The sequence below is a fragment of the Ursus arctos genome, unplaced genomic scaffold (assembly GCF_023065955.2).
Source record: "Ursus arctos isolate Adak ecotype North America unplaced genomic scaffold, UrsArc2.0 scaffold_19, whole genome shotgun sequence".
Classification (NCBI taxonomy): Eukaryota; Metazoa; Chordata; class Mammalia; order Carnivora; family Ursidae; genus Ursus; species Ursus arctos.
The window spans coordinates 50,531,180-50,552,280 of record NW_026622863.1 but is presented as its reverse complement, the minus strand read 5'-3'; the positions used below and the strand labels follow the sequence as shown (position 1 = coordinate 50,552,280).

Sequence of the window (21,101 nt, the reverse complement as noted above, 5' to 3'; positions counted from 1 at the left end):
TGAGTTTCTGAACTCTCCCAGTAGTATCCAAAGAACTTTCTGTGATAATGGAAATGTTTGATACCTGTCCTTCCAGTATGGTAGCCATGTAGCTACTGAGCACTTGCTATATGGCTAGTATGACTGAGGAATTAAATTGTTAATGTTACTTAATTTTAATTTATTTTATTTTTTTTAAAGATTTATTTATTTACTTATTTGACAGAGATAGAGACAGCCAGCGAGAGAGGGAACACAAGCAGGGGGAGTGGGAGAGGAAGAAGCAGGCTCAAGGCGGAGGAGCCTGATGTGGGGCTCGATCCCACAACGCCGGGATCACGCCCTGAGCCGAAGGCAGACGCTTACCGACTGCTCCACGCAGGCGCCCCTAATTTTAATTAATTTAAATAGCCGTATGTGGCTAGTAGCTACCATATTAAACAGTAGAGCATATTGATCCATGGACCTATTTATGCCATAGATCCCTGTGCCAATACCATACTCTCTAAATTACTATAGCTTTATAATTAGTCTTTACATTTGATTCTTCTTTGTCAAGATTGTATTAACCAGTCTAGGCCTTTTGCTTTTCATGTACATTTTAGAATCAGCTTGTCAATTTCCCCCAAACCCTGGTGTGATTTCAATAAGAATTGCATTGAATTTATAGATGAAATTGGGGATAATTGACATTGTTATATTTCCATTTCACAAACATGTTATATCCCTTAATTTTATTTTCTCTCAGTCATATTTTAGTGTGTGTGCTTGTGTGTGGGGGGGGGGGGGTGTAAAGGCCTTGCTCATCTTTTGTTAAAATTATTCCTAGACATTTTATGTCTTTGGTATTATTGTAGGTAGTATTGTTTTATTTATGTTATAGAGGCATGCATATCCTTGGTATGTTTTCAAGGGTAGAGGCTCCATGTTCTTCTCCACATAAGGATGAAAGGGTTTGGGAGGCCTCAGGGGTTCTCATAGGATGAGTCTTGTCTTTCCTTAGCTCATATATCTGAAGTCTGTAGTTCTTGATGTCCTTAAGGTCAACAAAGAAGGAAGCCCCATCCCTGCAGAAGCAGGAAGTAGAATCCACCCAAGATGACATCTGTTAGTGAAAACACGGAGACCCAAGATGAGAAATCCCAGATTTCTAGACCTTTGGATTCCAAATCCCTGATTACTACTACCTCAGCTTCCCAGCTCTTAAAGCCTGATTTGACTACTGAGGAACTGATGGCAGAGGAACAGAAGTTTGACACTGTGTCATCATACATTTGGTCTGATGAAGATAATGATGAAATACTGGAGACCATAGACAATGATGAGCCAAAGGAGGAAGCCCCCACTGACCGACCATCCTGGGCCAATAAAATCGAGTACCTCCTGGCCCAGGTGGGCTTTTCTGTGGGACTGAGCACCATCTGGCGCTTTCCTTATCTATGTTTTCACAACGGAGGTGGTAAGCCTGGGGACCAGGCATCATGGACTCACAAGGGGGTGAGGAGCCAGAGGACTATCCTAGCTACTCTGGGGTGTCTGAGATATGTAGGGGTGGGGGATTCGGGAACATGACTAGGGCAGGAGCCAGGTACCTGGAAGGCAGCTATGCTCACCACTACACCACCAACACTGGAGCCAGGTACCTGAACACCTAGGATGTTAGGTGGGTGGGAGCAGAATATCTGAACATTTAGGTTCATGAGGGTGGTGGGGCTAAAGGCAGAGATTCAGGGCGGGAGTAGAAACTAAGCATCTGGGTCTTCCAGGAACTGGGGACCCAAGGGACACCTGGGACTATGAGGGTTGTGGAAAAAGTTGATCCCTGATGCCAGTAGCCCTGAGGGAGGTCACTGGTGGGGAATGTATTTTCCCAGACCCCCAAGGAAGTCCAGGCACTGAAAAGCCAGGTGGTTCTCAGAGCCCCTCCTGACTCCCTGCACAGGCAGTTTTCTCATCATCTACATCCTCATGCTGTTCTTGGTCGGGGTTCCTCTTTTATTCCTGGAGATGGCAGCTGGTCAGAGGATGCGTCAGGGCAGCATTGGTGTATGGAAGGTCATCAGCCCATGGATTGGTGGTGTGGGGTATACCAGCTTCATGGTGAGGAGTCCTGGCCTGCCAAGGCCTACCCTTTACGTCCCACTCCCACACCAACCATTCCTTGTCCTGGGATGGGTCCAATGACTTCATTTCTGTGGGTCAAGTCTCTTCAGTTCCCCAGTCCTCTAGTCAAATCCCCTCCCTTCTGCTGGCCTACCTTTCTTCTCCCGTCTCCAGAATTCTTCATGGTCCCTAGGTGTGCTGCATCGTGGGCTTGTACTACAGTGTGCTCATGGCTTGGAGTCTCTTCTATTTGGTTCAGTCTTTCCAGTCTCCACTGCCTTGGTCAGCGTGCCCCTTACTGAAGAACTCCAGTGCTTTTGGTGAGAAGAGAGGGAAGAAAAGGGCAAGTGGGAGGGCTGAAAAAAGGATAGGGCAATGAAGAAGGAAGAGGATCATTGAGAGAATAGGGACGAGCAGGAAGATGATGGAGATTAGAAGGAAAGGGTGGAGGGGGATTGGAAGAGGGAGGCACGTGGTCTTGCAGTTTCCTCCATGGCTAGTTCACCTCAGATCCTGAATGTGAGCGGACAACATCCACCACATACTTTTGGTACCGGAATGTATTGAAGGCCACAGATGAAATTGAAATGGGTGGACTACCAGTTATGCATCTCAGTGTCTCTCTCTTTGTGACCTGGTTAATTATCTGCATCTCCATGATCAAAGGACTGAAGTCCACTGGGAAGGTGAGCCATCCTCTAACTTATAATCTTATAGGGGACCCCCTAATATTCTCCTAACTTGATGCCTAGAGGTCTCCAACTTCTAACTCCTTCTAATATGACCTTTGACTCTCCATAGTCTTTGATCCTACTGTCCCAGCTTCTGCCTTTGCTGACCTCTATTTCTGAATCATACTCCCTATTCAGATGCTGTATGTCTCAGTACTCCTTCCCTACTTCATCCTTTTCTGTCTTCTTATCCGGAGTCTCATGCTGGAAGGCGCACATTTTGGTCTCAAGAGTTTGTTGGCTGCCAAGGTGAGGTGTCCCCTGCCCTTTGATCCTCTTATCCATATGGGGGTGTCAGGGTCAGTCTGATAGAGGCCCTCCTGGCTCCTTCCTTCACCGCCTTCTTCTCATCTTCCATTATGTCATGGTTTACTCCTCTTCCCTTTATATCCCAGTTTACATGGTACTTCTCCCCAGGTGTCAGCCCTGTACTCTGTGGAAGTGTGGCGCCGGACAGGGAACCAGCTCTTTTTATCCATGGGCCCTGGCTTTGGCAGCTTTACCGCAATTAGCTCATACATCCCTCGGTCCAACGACTGTGTCATGGATGCCTTTGCTGTGGCTCTTCTCAACCTGACTGCCTCACTGACTTCCACAGTGTTTGTATTTGCCATAATGGGCCACTTGGCCACAGAGAACAATGAAAAATGTTACCTGAGGTGAGCCCAATCTTTCATATGGAGATCATCAAAAAGACCAAAGTCTTAGAAATAGCTCATGGAATTCCAGTCTAGGCCCCCATCCCTCAGGGCTGTTGGCTCAGTCAATATGGGACCCTCAGACAGGAGCCTCCTGAACCTTCAAAACACCGGAATCTTTCCAACTGTCTTTCAGAGCTCCCTTTCTAAACTAGGAAATCCCCAAACTTGGAGGTTTTCAAAGTTGTGTTCACCCCATTTTTTTTTTTTTAAGATTTTATTTTTTAATTTGACACAGAGAGAGTACAAGCAGGGGAAGCAGCAGGCAGAGGGAGAGGGAGGAGCAGTCCCTGCTGAGCAGGGAGCCCGATGTGGGGCTCGATCCCAGGACCCTGGGATCATGACCTGAGCCAAAGGCAGATGCTTAACCATCTAAGCCATCCAGGCACCCCGTGTTCACCCCATTCTTAACTGGGGTCTGCCATGGAAAATTAAGAGAATACCTTCAGCAGAATCATTAGATAAGGAAAAAAAAAAAAAAAAAAAAAGGACCCACAGCCCATTTCTGATTTTCTTCTCCTGTGAGATTCATTGTAAAAATACTCCTCAGATATTTATAAAACATCTATCTGGCAACCCAGTGTTGGGTTCTGGAAACACAGCCAGTGGTGAAGCAGATCACCATCCCTGCCCTCAGGAAAACCACAGTCTTTTGAGGAAGCAGATACTAAACAGATAATCACAAGGACGTAAGAACTGGTAGTAGGGATGATGAGAAACACAGAAGAGCAAGCTATTAACTTCGTGGGGCAGTCAGAGAAGACTTCCTCGTGGAGGCAATCCCGAGCTCAGTCTGTCTCCTGACAACCACAGCTTTCAAATGTTTGCCATTCATAGACCTACATATAAAAACATACCATTAAAAAAATTGGATCATACCATACTCCTTTTCTGCAACTTGTTGACTTGCCCTTATGGAAATAGATCTTGAATAGCTTTCCATGGCAGTAAATGGAGTTCAGGGAGCTGAGTGAGGATTTGTAGGAATTTGCATATGGAGAACGGTATAGTGGTAGAATTGGGGTAGACTGAGCAGGAGCGGAATGGGGGTGGTTCTAGGCAGAGAGAATGTCATGTGCCAAAGATACGGAGATGATTGGGAACATGGCAGGTTGAAGCAGGTTGAATAGTTGAGCGTGGCTGAAGTAGGGAAGGTGAAGAGTTATATGTTAGGAGATTGGAGAGACCAGCAGGTCAAGAAAGCTGAGAAGCTTTAACATGTCCTGAGATTGTCTAGTAGGAAGTATATGTCTTTTTTTTTTTTTAAGGTGGTAAATTTTTTTTGTTAATGTCTTAAAGCCCTGCATGACATTGTACGAAGGACCCCCTCCAGGGCCCCACTTAAGTCAGAAACTCGCTGGCCTCCAGCAGACACCTTATGAAAGTAGGTGTCAGACAGTGAGCACTAGGACCCTGGAGACCTAGGTTTCAGCGAGATCAAAATTTCTATAGACTAGTGGTTTTCCTTCTCATGTAGAAGATAAGAGAAGAGAAGTTATCTTAAAGGGCCAAAAGGTTTTATGTGATTCTACCCCTGTCCTCAGGAATGCTGAGATAGTGCTGAATCTGATAGCTTCTGGGGTGCTGCCTGCTGAGGCCCACCCCCCAGACAGTATGTATCATGATCCCAGCTCCATCTACTCCAGGTGGATCAAGAGTCTCCCTAAGCAAATCAAAGACATGGTCCTACCCTATATGACCAATTGCGACTTATCTCAACAATTGAAGGAGGTAGGTAAGGGTTGGGGATGTGGTCCTAATGTTCCCTTCAAAACCCCCAGTGCACCAGAAACTTCAGCTCTCCTTAGGTGTCTCTAGAATCCAGAAAGGCAATTCTTGGCAGCATCCTGGACAACCAAGACCAAGGTTCACAGTACCCTATTGCAATAAGGCAGTTGTAGCCTCTGTAGCACCAGGCATTGGAGCTCATATAAGCCTGTTCATATCAACCCAAAAGAATTGCCAGACCAGCAGCTGTTGTTGGATGAAGTCCTCATGCCTCAAGGCCAGATGAGTTTAACAATGTCTATTAACGGTGCTACAGATCATTTCCTAGGGGAGGGGATGGGAATGCAGTTAGGATTCTACAGAGTGAGCTCAGAGCCCTTGCCTTTCCTCCCTTCACTTACAGGTTATGGAGGGTCCCGGTGTGGCCATTGTGGCATTTACTGATATCATCTCTGCTTTTTCTGGATCCACCTTCTGGGCCATCATCATCTTCGTGTTGCTGGCGAGCCTGGGGCTGAGCACCATGACAGGGATTGTGCAGGGCATTGTTACCCCTCTCCAGGACACTTTCTCTTCCCTCAGGAAATGTACAAATCTGCTCACAGGTACTCTAACCTGTGACCCCACTCCCACCTAGGACCATTGTTTAGCTTAACCCTACTGGGACTCTCCCACAACCAAGTTTGAATTCTGACCTTGATCCAAATCTGATGTTTTCCCTCAGTGGGCATCTGTGTGCCTATGTTCCTGGGCAGTCTCATTTTCGTGAGGCCTTCGGGGAGCTACTATGTGAACCTGCTGGATGATTACTGGGTATCTCTGCCGCTCTTCCTCATTGTCATCTTGGAGAACATAGCCATGGCCTGGATTTATGGGGCCAGGAGGTGATGCTCTAAGCCCAGGATCTGCAGTCATGCAACCACACAGCAAGGGCCCTGAGGGAGTACTGGCCCTCCTCTCTCACTGTCAGGCCTCTGACCCAGAGCTTATGGAGAGGCCCCAGAGGGTGGGAAGGAGAAGACTCCTGGAGAAAACAGGTGTAGAACGGAAAAGTGGTGGACAGTCCATATCAAGTCCTAGTGCCTCCTGAGCCCTACTTTTAACCAGGGCAGTGTGGGCATGTAATCCCTTGCTTCTCAAAATGTGCTCTGGAAAAGCAGCATTGACATCACCTGGGAGTTTATTAGAAATGCAGACCCTCAGCCTGTACCCCCAGACCTTTGAATCCATATCTGCATTTTAACAAGAACCCCAAGTAAATCATATGCACACTACCATTTGAGAAGCAGTGTATAATCCAAATGTGGCAGTGTTTCTAGGTGATAGTGGCTCTTGGCATCAGTTTGCCGATTCATACACTCACTCTTACATATTACCCAGAGTGTGCCCAAAGGCCAGGCAGGCCTTGTGAGCACTGAGGATACTGGGATAAATTATATTGAGTTTTTGGTCTCAGAGTTGAAAGAAGAATACATACGTAGGTAGATTTTGGGACAGGTTAGTAAGCCTATGATAGAGGCAGCCAAGGGCACTCTGGGAACACAGATGGTATCTAAAGAAGGCAAGGAGGGGATGCTTGAAAAGAATCTAGACAGAGGAAGGGAGTTTGTCAAGGGAAAGAAAGAAAGGGCATTCTAGGCAAAAACCCAAGGTACATATATGTTGGGGTTAAGAAGGTACACCAAAGAAAGCTGGATATATGGACTTGAAGAAACTACATTTAGAAACTGGATATATTGGCTTTTATCCTGAGGGTGGGGGAGGAGAGAATTTTTTTTTTTTTTTTGATCCTGGGGCTGGGACAGAAATCAGACTGAAAGGTGATGAATTAGAGGCAAGAAAACTGGTTGTGGAGGTTAATAAAAAGGTTTAAGAAATGTGAAGCTTTATCTCCCAGGCTGGGTTTGGATTGACCCCTCCCCAAGGCTGGATGAGGCCTGAATAGGCCCCCCCCCAAAGTCTTGTGGCCCTTCCTCCCAGATTCCTTGCAGACTTGATTATCATGTTGGGCCACCCCATCTCCCCCATCTATCGTTGGCTGTGGTGTTTTCTGTCTCCATTTGTGCTGCTAGTCCTGTTTGTAAGCACCCTGATTCATCTGTCTCTGAAGAACATCACCTACTTGGCCTGGGACTCAAGAATTGTGAGCCTCCTTCTAAGACCCCAGAAACCCCTAGGGAGTGGGTGAGGACTTTTCAATCTGCTCTGGCCTCTAGGACTCTGTCCTCTTATTCCCTGATTCCCTTAGGGATTCAGTTATCTAGTCTCTGGCCTTGGTTCATGTCCTACCCCCAACCTCTATAGCCTTCCATTTCAGAGAACCTGGGTATTCTAAACCTTCCCTTTCTCCACAGTCAAATGAGGTAATCCGAATTTATCCATCATGGGCTAAAGTCTTGCTCATCATCCTCATCGTCATTACCATCTTGCCTATCCCTGCCTACCTCATTGGTGTGGATTTCACAGTCTCCATGATTCACAGTAGGGGCACAGTTATCTTCAAACCTGAAGCTAAAGGGAACTCACCGAAGTCCCATCCACAGCTTCAGGTGAGGAAAAGCCAAAAGAAGGTTAATACAATGGATAAATAATGGGGGAAAACCTCTCTGCCATGTGAGTAATTCATCTTGGAAATAAAGACTTGGTTTATTTGGCAAAACATCACTTCTTTTTCAAAGTGGAACTCCCTGGCTGGCAACTTGACATTAGAAAAGGTAAAAATAGCACCCGCTAATGTAACTGGACCCAAGACATTTTGTTTTCCTGGATTGGGAAAGTTTTTTTCTGGCCAGATGGATGTTAACACAGCAGCCATTCCCTGCATCTCCTATACTTGCCCTCACCAGACACATAATAATGGTGTTCTTTGACTTCCAGTATTTGGTTGATGGTTGATCCTACTTCTCCCAGGCTGCTTTCCTCTTGGAATTGGTCTGTGTCAGGTCTGATCCCTATGAAACTAAGGTAAAAAATGGTGCTGGTAACCACATCGCTGGAACTTTGCTTTTGTCATAAAAAAATGCCCATCTCCCATTCTTGCCTTTCATTGCCTTTGTTCAATTCAAATGCTAGAATCCAGTCCCTCTCTGCCTGGTCCTTCTTAAACAGATAGAGACAGTTTTCTCAGAAGGCAGTGGATTCACTAATTATGGCAAAGCGGTTAATAATTGGTGACTTCCTCATATATCTCTTAAATACTTGGACTAATTGATTACTTTACCAAGTTGATTACTTTACCAAGTCTACCAAGGGACTTAAAACTTTACACATTTTATGTTTTTACTATGGTTGTCTAGGAGCCTGATGGAAGGATATTTGGCAGGGAACAAGGGAGAGTAGAGGTTAACTGCACAGTTTGAAGACCCAAAGAATACTTCATTTAGGGCAAGGTGACAACAAAATAAGACAAACAAGACACACCGTAGTATAAGACATCTAAAATGTACCATAAAGTATATTTCAACAATTCTCTGTAAATGCATAGATGAGCTTTGAAGAAATTAAGGGAAATCTTTAAGAGACCAAAAATTAAACCTAAGCCTGAATTCAGCAAGTGTTAAAGGTAGTAACTGCTTTGGGACATTTGCCACTCTAGGAACTTAGTGATTTAGGGTTTAAAATCTAGGTGAAGACAAAGCCTTGAATTCATGAAAGAAAAGAAAGCCCCACACACATAGAAAGCTGAAGGGTTATATCCTCTGTGAAAGGGTTAGATGGCAATAAAATGTATATGTCTTGGTTCTGTCTCTGATAGCAAGCAACTAATGTCTTTTTTCTTCTTTCTTTCTTTCTTTCTTTCTTTCTTTCTTTCTTTCTTTCTTTCTTTCTTTCTTTCTTTCTTTTTCTTTCTTTTTTTTTTTAGAATTGGTAACCCAAACCTACTCTCACATGTTATTTTGGTTCACACAACATGAATAGTCTGAAAAACCCAAATTGAGATTAATATAAAAGGTGCTTGGTGGATAACACCTTGCCCCCAGCACCTGTCATTAGTAAATATGAATAATCTCTGGGGAAAACATAACCTCTACCAAGCCTCATAGAATTCCATGAACATGAGCTCAGAAAAATAAATCATAAAACATGCAAGGCAAAAGGTACCCTAAGGGAGAATTAGCAGAAACAACAAGTAGCAGAATGACAGCTGCGAGGACCTAATGTACTGAAATTATCAGGTGCATAATATAAACTAAAATATGCTTAGTATATTTAAAGACAGGGGTGCCTGGGTGGCTCAGTCATTAAGCATCTGCCTTCAGCTCAGGTCGTGATTCCAGAGCTCTGGGATCGAGCCCTGTGTCGGGGAGCCTGCTTCTCCCTCTGCCTGTCACTCCCCCTGCTTGTGCTCTCTCTCTCTCTCTGACAAATAAACAAATAAAATCTTTTTAAAAAATTAAGGCAAAAAGAGACTTGAAATTAAGAGCAAGCTACAAAAGACTCAGAAACAACCAGGGTATTTGTAAAGGAACCAAAAAGAACTTTTAGAAATGAAAAAAATCACAAAGACTAAAAACATCAATGGATGGGTTAAACACCAAATTAGAAAACTGTGAAGAGACAAATCAAAGGAATTACCAATAATATAGCACAGTGAAACTACAGTATTAAAAATATGAGATTAACCATATGTGAAATTTAAGAAACAAATGAACAAACAAGCAAAAAAGAGAAAAAAAAAAAACAGACTTAAAAACAGAGAACAAACCGGTGGTTGCCAGGGGGGAGGTCAGTGGGGTGAGAGGTGAAATAAAGGGGATCAAGAGTACACTTAACTTTTTTCAAAGATTTTATTTATTTATTTGAGAGAGGGAGAAAGCAAGCTGGAAGAGAGACAGAGATAGAGAATCTCAAGCCGACTCTGCACTGAGTGTGGAGCCCAACTTGGGGCTTGATCTCACAACCCTGAGATCATGACCTGAGCCGAAACCAAGTCAGATGCTTAACCGACTGCACCACCCAGGGGCCCCAACATTACACTCATCTTGATGAGCACTGGTAGAATTTTGGAATCATTATATTGTACACCTGAAACTAACAAAACACTGTGTTAATTATAGTTGAATTAAAAATTTTAAAATGTTTAATATATGAGATGATAAGACATGGAGGGTAGTGGGAGAAAGTCCAACATATGTGTAATAGGATCTCCAGAAAGAGGTCATTGGAAGAATAGGGGAGAGGCAATTTGCAAAGAGAAAAAAGCTGAATATTTTCCAAAATCAAGGAAAGATAGAAACACTTGCACCAAGGGAGCACAACAAATCCAAAGAAGGATAAATAAAAGGAAACTGGAACACACCAAAAATAGATCTAAAGAGCAGCGAGGCAGAAAAGACATTACTTACAAAGGAATGACCATTTCATAGCTGGTTTCTTATCAATGGCAAGAGAAGCCAGGTAGTGGGAAAGTATCTGCCAAGAAGTGAGAAAATAACTGTCAACTTAGAATTATAAATCCAGCAAAAACTATTCTTCAAGAACAAAGCAAAATACAGATATTTTCAGGTGAACAAAACAATTTTCCACTCACAAATCTTTGGTAAGGTATGTGCTTCAAGGAAAAGTAAAATGATCTGAGAAGGAAGATCTGAGACCTGAGACAGAAGAAATGCCAAGCCAAGATAATGGTAATGTGGGTAAATGTGAACACACACTGACTTCATAAAGCAGTAATAACAATGGTTAATTTGCAAGATTAAAGAAGTGACATAGAACAAAAATACTGGAAACAGTAGAACGTAGCTAGAGATAGAATATTCCTCTCAGCGGGATGACAAATATAATATTGATCTTTAGATTTTGGTAAGGATGCATGTTAAAATTTCGAGAGTAACTACTAAAAAAGAAAACATCTATAATTTATGTATTAGTTAAGGTAAATAATGATAGCCTCTCGAAGAGTTTCAATACAAAATCTCAGTGACTTCATACAATCAGATTTTATTTCCTGCTTACATCAGAATATAGTACAATATAGGCTGGAATAAGGGTAAGAGTGCTTCACATTCAGTCATTAAAGAACCAAGACTTCTTTCATCTTGGGGCTCTTCCCTTCTCTAGATTCTGGAGTTTTTGCCAGTGATCTGGTGGATAGGGAAAGAGCATGAGTTTTACAGGCCAGATGTAGAAGTGGAGTACATGACTTCTGTCCATATTCCACTGGCCAGAGCAAGAAGGCCGGAAGAGCAGAGAACACAGTTATTAGAAAGCACAAGTGGTTTCTGCTGCATTCACAGATCAGCAGAGGAAAAAGAATCAAAGAAAAATCAACCCAAAAGAATGCAAAACAAAATATAAAAGATTAATGTAAAAAAAGTTGGACAAGAAGAAGATAAAAATTATAAATCACATATTCTAGTAATTACAATTATTTACAAATAGACTATATCAGTTTTTTTTAAGATTTTATTTATTTATTGGACAGAGAGAGACACAGCGAGAGAGAGAACAACAGCAGGGGGAGAGGGAGAGGGAGAAGCAGGCTTCCCACTGAGCAGGGAGCCTGATGCGGGGCTCCATCCCAGGACCCTGGGATCATAACCTGAGCCAAAGGCAGATGCTTAACGACTGAGGCACCCAGGCGCCCTGGACTAAGTATACGAGTTAAAAGACAAATATTGAAGACTGAACTGTTTTAAATCCAGCTCTCTGCCATTTATGTGAGACACATCTATAACATTAGGACACAGGAAGATTTAGAGTAAAAGGAAGGAGGAAGCTATTCCCACCAAATACCAACCAAAAGACGAAATCATTATGGCAATAAAATATTTTTTGAGATAAAGAGGTTAAAAGTTTACATTTTTTAAAAAGATTTATTTATTTATTTGACAGTGATAGAGACAGCTAGAGAGGGAACAGAAGCAGGGGGAGTGGGAGAGGAAGAAGCAGGCTTCCAGTGGAGGAGCCTGATGTGGGGCTCGATCCCAGAACGCCGGGATCACGCCCTGAGCCGAAGGCAGACGCTTAACGACTGAGCCACCCAGGCGCCCCCAAAAGGTTACATTTATGAGAAGGATGCAAAGATTACAAATTGCAATGACCTAATATAGCTTCAAATGTATAAAACTGATGGAACTATAAGGAGAAATTGACAAATTCAACATTTTTGTGGAAAAATAACACAATTTTAGCAGAAAAGCAGTATGTACATTTGAACACAGTTAACAAGTTTGACATAATGGACATATGTTTATCCCTGTATTCAATAATTAGAGAACACATATCTTCTGAAGCACACAGAATATAAAATTGATCACATAGTAATCCATAGCATAAGCCGCAACAAATTTCAAATCATTATGCGGACCATGTTCTGTGACTACAATATAACTAAGTCAGATATGAACAATGAAAATACAACAAAAGAAATTCACATAAAAAAAAATTCATGGGTCAGGGCGCTTGGGTGGCTCAGTTGGTTAAACATCTGTCTCTGGCTGGGGTCATGATCTCAGGGCTCCCTGCTCAGTGTGGAGTCTGCTTCTCCCTCACCTCATGCCCCCCCCCCATTTTCTCTCTCTCTCTCTCTCAAATAAAATCTTAAAAAAAAAAAAAAAACCCAGCAAAGTCTTTTTTTAAAAAATTCATGGGTCAAGGACTGCATCATAATAAAAATTAGAAACTACATAAAAGTAAATGATAAGAACTGCATGTCAAAAAGATGGGAGGGAGCTAAATTGGTTAAGTGTACGTGTGTGTGTGTATTTGGTCTGTCCTGCATTCAAACCTATTTTCCATTTAGGAGAAATCTGCATTGTGTGAGTCTTAGTGGGAGGAGCAGATACACTAAATTGGTAAATTAATTTTAAATTATTCGAAAAGAAGGCTGAAATTGATTAAAACATCCAATTTAATGTAGAAAAAGAACAATAAATTTAAATTAAGTAAAAGGAAGAAAATAACCAGCAGAAATTACTGATATAGAAAATAGAATCTTCCGGGCGCCTGGGTGGCACAGCGTTAAGCGTCTGCCTTCGGCTCAGGGCGTGATCCCGGCGCTATCGGATCGAGCCCCACATCAGGCTCCTCCACTATGAGCCTGCTTCTTCCTCTCCCACTCCCCCTGCCTGTGTTCCCTCTCTCGCTGGCTGTTTCTATCTCTGTCAAATAAATAAATAAAATCTTAAAAAAAAAAAAAGAAAAGAAAATAGAATCTTCGTTCCCAGGTTTCAGCACCAACAGCGCCCCCCCCCCCCCCCGCCCCGCCAAAAAAGAAAACAGGATCAGCAAAGTCAAAAGCTGAGTCTCAAAAAGTAAAAATTTGGTTTTTACAAATGCAGGAGAGATTCCAAAAAGTTAGTAAGAGAATTGAGTGAACAACTTTCAGCCTTGAAAATTTTGAATAAACATAAAGAAGTGATAGCTACTGCCTGGAGATCTGAGATTTCTGATTGCCTAATAATTCCGAGTGGGTTTCCCTTGAGAGGGTTGTGGGATGGGGTGTGAAATTTGAAGTTTGGGGTGGTTCATCAGAAAAGAACTGTTGTACAAGGGGCCTTTTTCTCTGGATTTCCTCACCCACTCTTGCTGATAGGAGGTTAATTATGGAGGAGTTAAAAATTGCTGGTCACTTTGAGGGTGTGGTTCCACTTGTTGACACCCATTGGGCTTCCCTCCTTCCTCGGCCCCGCCCACTGCTCCTCCTCCCAGCTTCCGCCTCTCAGCAGTAAAGTGAACTAGGAGTTGGAAGCTCCAATATCCCTTGTCGCCCTCTGTCTATAGAGTACCCAAAATCCATCATTAATTCCGTTGGCTTTCTACCTTGCCTGCCAAGCTTTTTGTTCAGAGACCTATTTCCTTCTACAACAGCTTTATTGAGATGTAATCCATACACCATACAGTTCAACCATTTTCTTTTTGCACAATGCCACCTATTTGAAGCCTACAATTCCGTATTTTTTAGTATATTCATAGAGCGGCTGAATCTTGCCACGTGCGTTTTCATCTTGATTTTTTGATATTGAACCAGTCCTGTGGAATCAATCCTTCTTAGTCATAATGTATTATCCTTTTGATAAATTGCTGGATTCTATTTACTAATATTTATTTAGTTTGTTCATCTAGTCGTTGTAGATGATTTTTCCCCAACTATATTTTTTTTAGATTTTAGTATTAAAGTGATGCTTTACTTCATAAAGTAAAATAAGGAGCTCTCCATCTTTTTCTGTGACTTAGGCCAATGCTTCTCAAACTTTAGTATGCCTAAGAATCATCTGGAGAGCTTGTTAAAAAACAGATCCCCCCCCCCCCGACAGTTCATATCTTGGCTGGATAAAGGATTCTTGGGTTGTAATTTCTTTTATTGTCTCTGTAGATGTCATCTCATACTCTTCGGCCTTCTGGTGATAAAGCTGAGAAGTCCAGTGCTAATCTGATCCTTTTTCCTTTGTAACTTGTTTTTCTGTCTAGATGCCTGTAAGATTTTTCTCTTAATTTCTGGAGTTTACAGATTTCACCAGGATTTGCCTATATATATATATATATATATATATATATATTTTTTTTTTTTTCCTGATCAAAACTGCCTGGAACCCAGTGAAGCCTTTAAATTTGTAAAAATGGATTTTTCTTTAATGGAGGACATTAACTTCTAGTATTAGTTTATTTTTTGCCTCTTCTCCATCTTTTCTCTTTACTTTGGGGTCCACTGTTATTCATATGCCAGTTCTTTACTTTTTCAGCTTTATTGAGGTATAATTGGCATATAACATTGTGTAAGTTTAAGATGTATAATGTCATGATTAGATATACATGTCTATTGCAAAATGATTACCACAATAGAGTTAGTTAACACATTTCATCACCTCACATAATTACCTCTTTTTATGTGGTGGGAACATTTATGATCTGTTCTCTTAGCAATTTTCAAGTACGTAATACAGTATGTTGTAGTCGCCATGTTGTATACTGGACGTTCGTACACTTTTACCACCATCTATTTCCTCTACTCCCCAGCGTCTGGTAACCACCATTCTACTCTGTTTCTATGAGTTCAACATTTTTAGATTCCATGTGTGAGATCATACAGTATTTATCTTTCTCTGACTTATTTCACTTAGCATAATGCCCTCAAGGTCCATCTATGTTGTCACAAATGGCAGGATTTCCTTCCTTCTCTCGGCTGAATGATATTCCATTATTCTACATATAACATTTTCTTTATTCATTCATCCATTAGATGCACACTTAGGCTGCCTCCATATCTTGGCTATTGCAAATAATGCTGCAATGAGCATAGGAGTACAGGTATCTCTTATTGAGATAGTGATTTCATTCCCTTGGATATATGCCCAGAGGTGGGTTTCTGGATCATAAGATAGTCTATATTTTATTTTTAAACTGTCTGTTCGTTTTGTATGCTCATTTGTCTATTGGGTTGTTGATCCTTTTGTGTAATTTTAAAAATTCTTGGCATATTAGGGAAATTAAGCTCTTTGTTATACATGACTTTTTTAATGAGTTTGATGCCTTTTAACTTGTTTTATTTTCTTATTATTTTGCCCTACAGAGATTTTGTTTTTATATCGTTGAACTTAACAAACTTTTCCTTTATGGATTCTTGTTTTTATGCTAGTCTTTGAAAGCCCTTCCCAGTGCCAAGATTATAGAAATGTTCACCCATCTTTATTCCTACTGAATTATGTTTTCATTTTTTACATCGTGATCCTTGACCCATCTGAAATGTATTGTGATGTAAGGAGCATAATCTTTCCCAGGTGCCAACTCTTTCAACCCAATCACTGAATAATTCATGTTTTGTCCACCAATTTGAAATCCCACTTTATCACATCCTGATTTCCATCAGTAGCCAGGTCCTCTAGACTTTGTATTCTATGCCATCAACTTACTTGTTTGCTCCAGAACCACCATGTTTTAATATTGAAGCTTTTCACTGCGTTGAATCTATATGTTGAATAGCACAGTGACTAAGAGCATGAACTCTGAAACAGGCGCCCTGGGTTCCTCTCTAGGTTCTCCCGTTCCCTCAGTCCACAAAATGTGTTAACCATGAAGTCTACCAGCCAGACTAAATCTGCTTGGCAACCGGTGACCTCACTCGGCCCACCGAATCCGGCAGGTGGTCCGGGATCTTCCCGGAAGAAAAAACTTGGAGAGAAGATGCTCCAAGGAGTAAGGGATGCGGGCGGAGTGGGGAGAACTGACCGGTACTTGCTTCACACTTAAGCACGCAGACGGTCGGGTTTCTGAGCTTGGGAACCTCGGAGCAGGCGGCACCCTGCAGAAGATGGGGCCAAGACGCCGGCAGTGGTCTATGGGCTGTGGGTCGGAAGCCAAGACGAATGGATGAACGTGCGCACGCCTAGGGGCTGGGCTCAGGTGTGAGCATCTCCAGGGTGTATTGCCTAAATCGCCTTCTGCCTGCAGTGAAATATTAAAATCGCCTCTGGCCCCAGTAGTGATGGTTCCCACAGACCCTCGGACCCTCCTCGCGCGCCCAGGCCACCCCCCACCCCCCGCCACGCCCGCAGAAGCGACCGGTCTTCTCCAGACTCGCGCGTCAGTGGCGGGTAAAGGGGCGGTGCAGTGGTCCTGGCCCCCAGCTCGACCTCTCAGGGAGCCAGGCGTCTGTTACCCCCAGCCACCCCCCTCCACCTTTGGACCTAGACCACCGAGCCTCCCCTCCCATCTCCCTTTCTTTCCAGGAATTTAGGAATCCAGGATGCCCTGAGTCTGGGAGGGGCGGGTTGGACCCCCGACACTGAGGGGCAGGATAGTAAACGCCCGCTGGTAGAGCCGAAGTCTGGTGGCGTATCTTGCCCCTTCCTCACTCCCCTCTCCTCCCCCTTTCTCTCTCTCCTTACTTAGGTCACCGATGGGCCGCCCTGGAGACACCAACTTTCCCCAGCAGGTCACCTGAGCTGAGTCTGTAGGGTTGGGAGGCTGTAGGTGCGTCCTTCACTGACTGGCTCCAGAGGTGGACTCCTGGGACTCTCCCATCTGGATCGAAGAGTTTCTTAGCTGGTCTTCAAACAGGTTGTTGCTCCTTTGATTCTCTGAGAGCCCAGCGGAGAGTAAAGAGAGCAGGGGGCCCGGAAGCCGAGAAACACTGAGTGCACATACCCAGGCGGGGCTGGACTGGTGACAGAGACTATTAATCCCAGGCAAGTGCTGCACTTGGGCTGACACCTCTGGGGGGTGAAGGCAGAAGGAGCATTGGCAGTGGAGTGAGTTGCAGGTACAAAGCCTTGGTGACAAGGGTGACGAGGTGGCTGCCACTGCAGTTAGGGTGTGACTTGGGAGGATCGGGAAGGAGCTGCCCTTGAGGAAGGGCCCTGTGTGTGAACCTAAATAAGGCTGAGTCCCCTTAGGAAGATTTGAGCAAATGATAGACTTGGTCAGGTTTATACAATGATGCTGGAATATTAAATACACATTAAAGATCATATTCTAAAGAATATCACATAGGAAAACACTCTTGATATAGTGGAGATACATATACATGTATGTAATCTCCAATATTATCTGCAATTTGTAAGTAATACATACACATATGTTCATAGGGTATATATATGTTGCATTTAACATTATCCAGTACATAATATATATTAGTAATATCCAGTTTGTAAGAAATACATGTGTATAAATATTCATATATACATGTACTATGGTAATACCCAATTTATAAAATTGGCTGTGGCTCCTTCCAAAACCTAAAGGGAATCCCAGCAGAAAAAAAGGAAGGAAGGAAGGAAGGAAGGAAGGAAGGAAGGAAGGAAGGAAGGAAGGAAGGAAGGGGGGAAGACCAAAGAGCAAACATTTTAAATCATGGTCTTTTAAGATTACGTAGACTTTGCACCTAGGCTTGCAACTAAAACCTCAAAACTTAAGAAGAGGCCAATGACCTACCTTACAAATAGCATCAACCCTGAGCCATCTTCTCAAGTCACCAGGTTGAACTGAGCTGGACTGTGTGCTGCTTTGGTACAGAAGCTGATGCTGGTGCCAGTACTGCCCACATAGGAGCTGAAAGGCATTTGCAGGGCAGGGTAACTGACTGCCCCTCTGGCTGGAGTCTGGGCAGTGGGCTGGGAGAGGGGCCACACATTTCCCAACCCATAATTGGAAACTGGGTACCTGACAAAGAAAGGCTGTTCTAGTGAGAGAAAAAGCCTGGGAGATGGGATCCAAATACCAAAGTAGCAACATTTCCAGATTTCAGAAGTTTATGGAAGCATTTTAATCAGGACATGCCCAGAAGGGGTTACTGGGGGCATTGGACTAGACATGCAAAAGGATGTTTTTATGTGTAAGGTGTATTAAAACCTCAAGACACCTCTGGGGAGTTCCAACTACATAGCGGGCAACGCAGCAGGGAAGTGGCAACAGTGATCAAGGTTGGCTTCCTGGAGGAAGTTAGATCTGAGAGGAGTCACCACTGATGAGCTGAAGTTATCTGGGTGAGGGAGGATGGGAAGGGGCAGGAGGGAGGGTGGTAGGTGATAAGGAGCACCCAGAAAGAGTTCTTTATGCATTTACATGCTTATGTATGAACACTTAGAAATATGTCATTTTCTTTATATGGATTTTTTTTTTTTTTACATGGTATCATATGACATTCTGTGACTTTTCACCTTGAAGTGGGTTTTGGATACTTTGCTATGTTCTTGAATACCTATATACCTTTCTTTTTTATTATGAATATTGTACATATTCACAAAAGTGTTGCAAAACTGAAATGTTCAGCTGAATGACTCATTATAAAGCAAATATCCCAACCATCCTAGTCAGAAAAAGAACATTGCCTCTCCCAAACACCAATCCCTCCTGCCCCTCAGGAGGGAATCACCACTCTGACACTTAATATCATCCCTTCTTTGCTTTTATTTATGGTTTTACCACCTCCATGTGTGAACCTAAACACTTTAGTTTTGCCTGTTTTTTGGACTTTGATATAAACAGAGTCCTATGATATGTATTTGTCAGGATATAGCTTCTTTGGCCGAATGTTAAGTTTTGGGAATCCACCCATGTTGTTAAGTGTAGCTTTAGCTCATTTTTTTCCCTCGCTGTGTAGTATTCTTATGTACTGGTTATATCACTACGTGTGTGTGTGTGTGTGTGTGTGTGTGTGTGTGTGTGCGCACTACTGTATTGGACTTCTGGATTGTTTCCTTTTGGGGTCGTTACAAAGAGTGCTGTTAAGGAAATTCGTGTATGTGTGCTTTGTTGCACGTGCACACACCGTTTTGTTGCAATTATACCTGGGAGTGAAATTGCTGTTCGTGGGATAGGTATACCTTCAGTCTTAATAGAAAATGGCCAGCCCATCTCTCAAAATAACTTTGCAGTTTCCGTCCCCACCAGCAGTGTATAATATTCCCCACAGCTCCTCATTCCTGCCGATATTTGGTGTTCTTGGCCTTTTCATTCTAGCCAGTCTGACTGGTATGGAGTGGCCTCTCAGTGTAGCTTTACTCACCATTTCTCTTCTGTTTAAATAGCTTGAACCCTTCATACGTTCATAGGTTCATTTGGAGAACCACTTTGGTGAAAGGCCTCTTTACGTTTCCTGAACATTTTTCGACTGGGTTATTTATATTTTTCTTATTAATTTGTAGGAGCTTTTTATAGATTCTGGATTTTAAAAAACCTCTATCAGCTATCTGTGTGGCAAATTTTTTCTACTCTGTGGCTTTTGACATTTTTAATGCTGCCTTTTGATGAACGGATGTTCTGAATTCTAATGTTTACCTGTTGTTTCCTTTATGGTTAGTATTTTCTAAGTCCCATTTCTGAAATCTTTCTTAACTTGCAGATCATGAAGATACTCCCTCATATTAACCTCTTCAGAAACTTTATGAATATACCTTTCTTTTTTAAATCTCATGGATTAATTTTTGTATGATGTAGGACAATGATCAAATTTCACTGTTTCCATATGAATGTACAGTTGGCCATCCTAATTATTTAACATCGTCATTTCCACAGTACTCTAAGTTGACAGGAAATACCTCCCCATTTATTTAAAACTTTTACTTCTCTTAAAACACTTCTACTTCTCTTAATAATCCTTTATAGGTTTTGGCATAGAAGTTTCATCTTTCTTTTGTTAGATTTATTCTGAAACACTTGAAATATCTTGATGTTATTATAAACGTTACCTTAAATTTTTTTTCATTACCTGTTTATTTCTTGGTAGTATCTAGAAGTGCTATTAATTCTATTCCATTAACCCTGGTTCTAGCCACCTTGCTAAACTCACTTATTGGTCCTAAAAATGTATTTAGAGATTCTGTTTTATTTTTTACATGCACAGTTGTATCTGTAGATAGTGACATTTTTATTTCTTCTTTTCCAAACTTTACACTTGAAAACATCTTACTGCACTTGCTAGGACTTTGTACCAATTATCTATTGCCACCAAAATGCTGTATAACAAACCATCTCAAAATGTAGTGACTTAAGACAACGGGAATTTATGATTATACCTCGTGAGTCATTATTATACCTCAAAGAGTCATTGGGCTGGGCTCAGCTAATACGTGAGGGAGTTGGCTGGCTGTTGACTGATCTAGGCCAGCTCGTGCTGGGACCACTGGAGCGATTCAGCTCAGCTCGGATTTACACGTCTCGTTTTCCAGCAAATTAGCCTAGATATATCCTCATGGTGATGGCAAGAGTGTGAGAGATCAAGCAGCAACAAGGAAGGTCTTTTGCAGCCTAGGCTCTGAATAGGCACAACAGCCCCAATTCAAGGAGTAGGAAAATAGATGATGGCCTCATTAGTGAGAGGAAGCACAGCATCACATTGCAAAGGGGGTGGGCGTAGGAGAAATTGAAGACTTGGAACCATGAATGCCATCAATCAACCTAAACTTTAAATCCAGTTTGACTAGAA

At 42.5% G+C, this 21,101-nt stretch overlaps 1 protein-coding gene across 1 annotated transcript in view; it reads left to right on the top strand.

The window, feature by feature from the left end:
• Positions 1–1,077: 1,077 nt before the first annotated feature.
• The window catches only part of LOC113243195 (orphan sodium- and chloride-dependent neurotransmitter transporter NTT5-like), a 26,079-nt gene continuing 6,055 nt past the window's right edge, over positions 1,078–21,101 (top strand). The window contains exons 1-10 of the mRNA XM_048224005.1: positions 1,078–1,438; positions 1,922–2,079; positions 2,583–2,768; positions 2,952–3,062; positions 3,231–3,472; positions 5,056–5,242; positions 5,643–5,844; positions 5,964–6,123; positions 7,220–7,382; positions 7,594–7,788. Coding sequence (XP_048079962.1) covers positions 1,078–1,438; positions 1,922–2,079; positions 2,583–2,768; positions 2,952–3,062; positions 3,231–3,472; positions 5,056–5,242; positions 5,643–5,844; positions 5,964–6,123; positions 7,220–7,382; positions 7,594–7,788 — 1,965 coding nt within the window. The remainder of the gene's footprint in view (positions 1,439–1,921; positions 2,080–2,582; positions 2,769–2,951; positions 3,063–3,230; positions 3,473–5,055; positions 5,243–5,642; positions 5,845–5,963; positions 6,124–7,219; positions 7,383–7,593; positions 7,789–21,101) is intronic.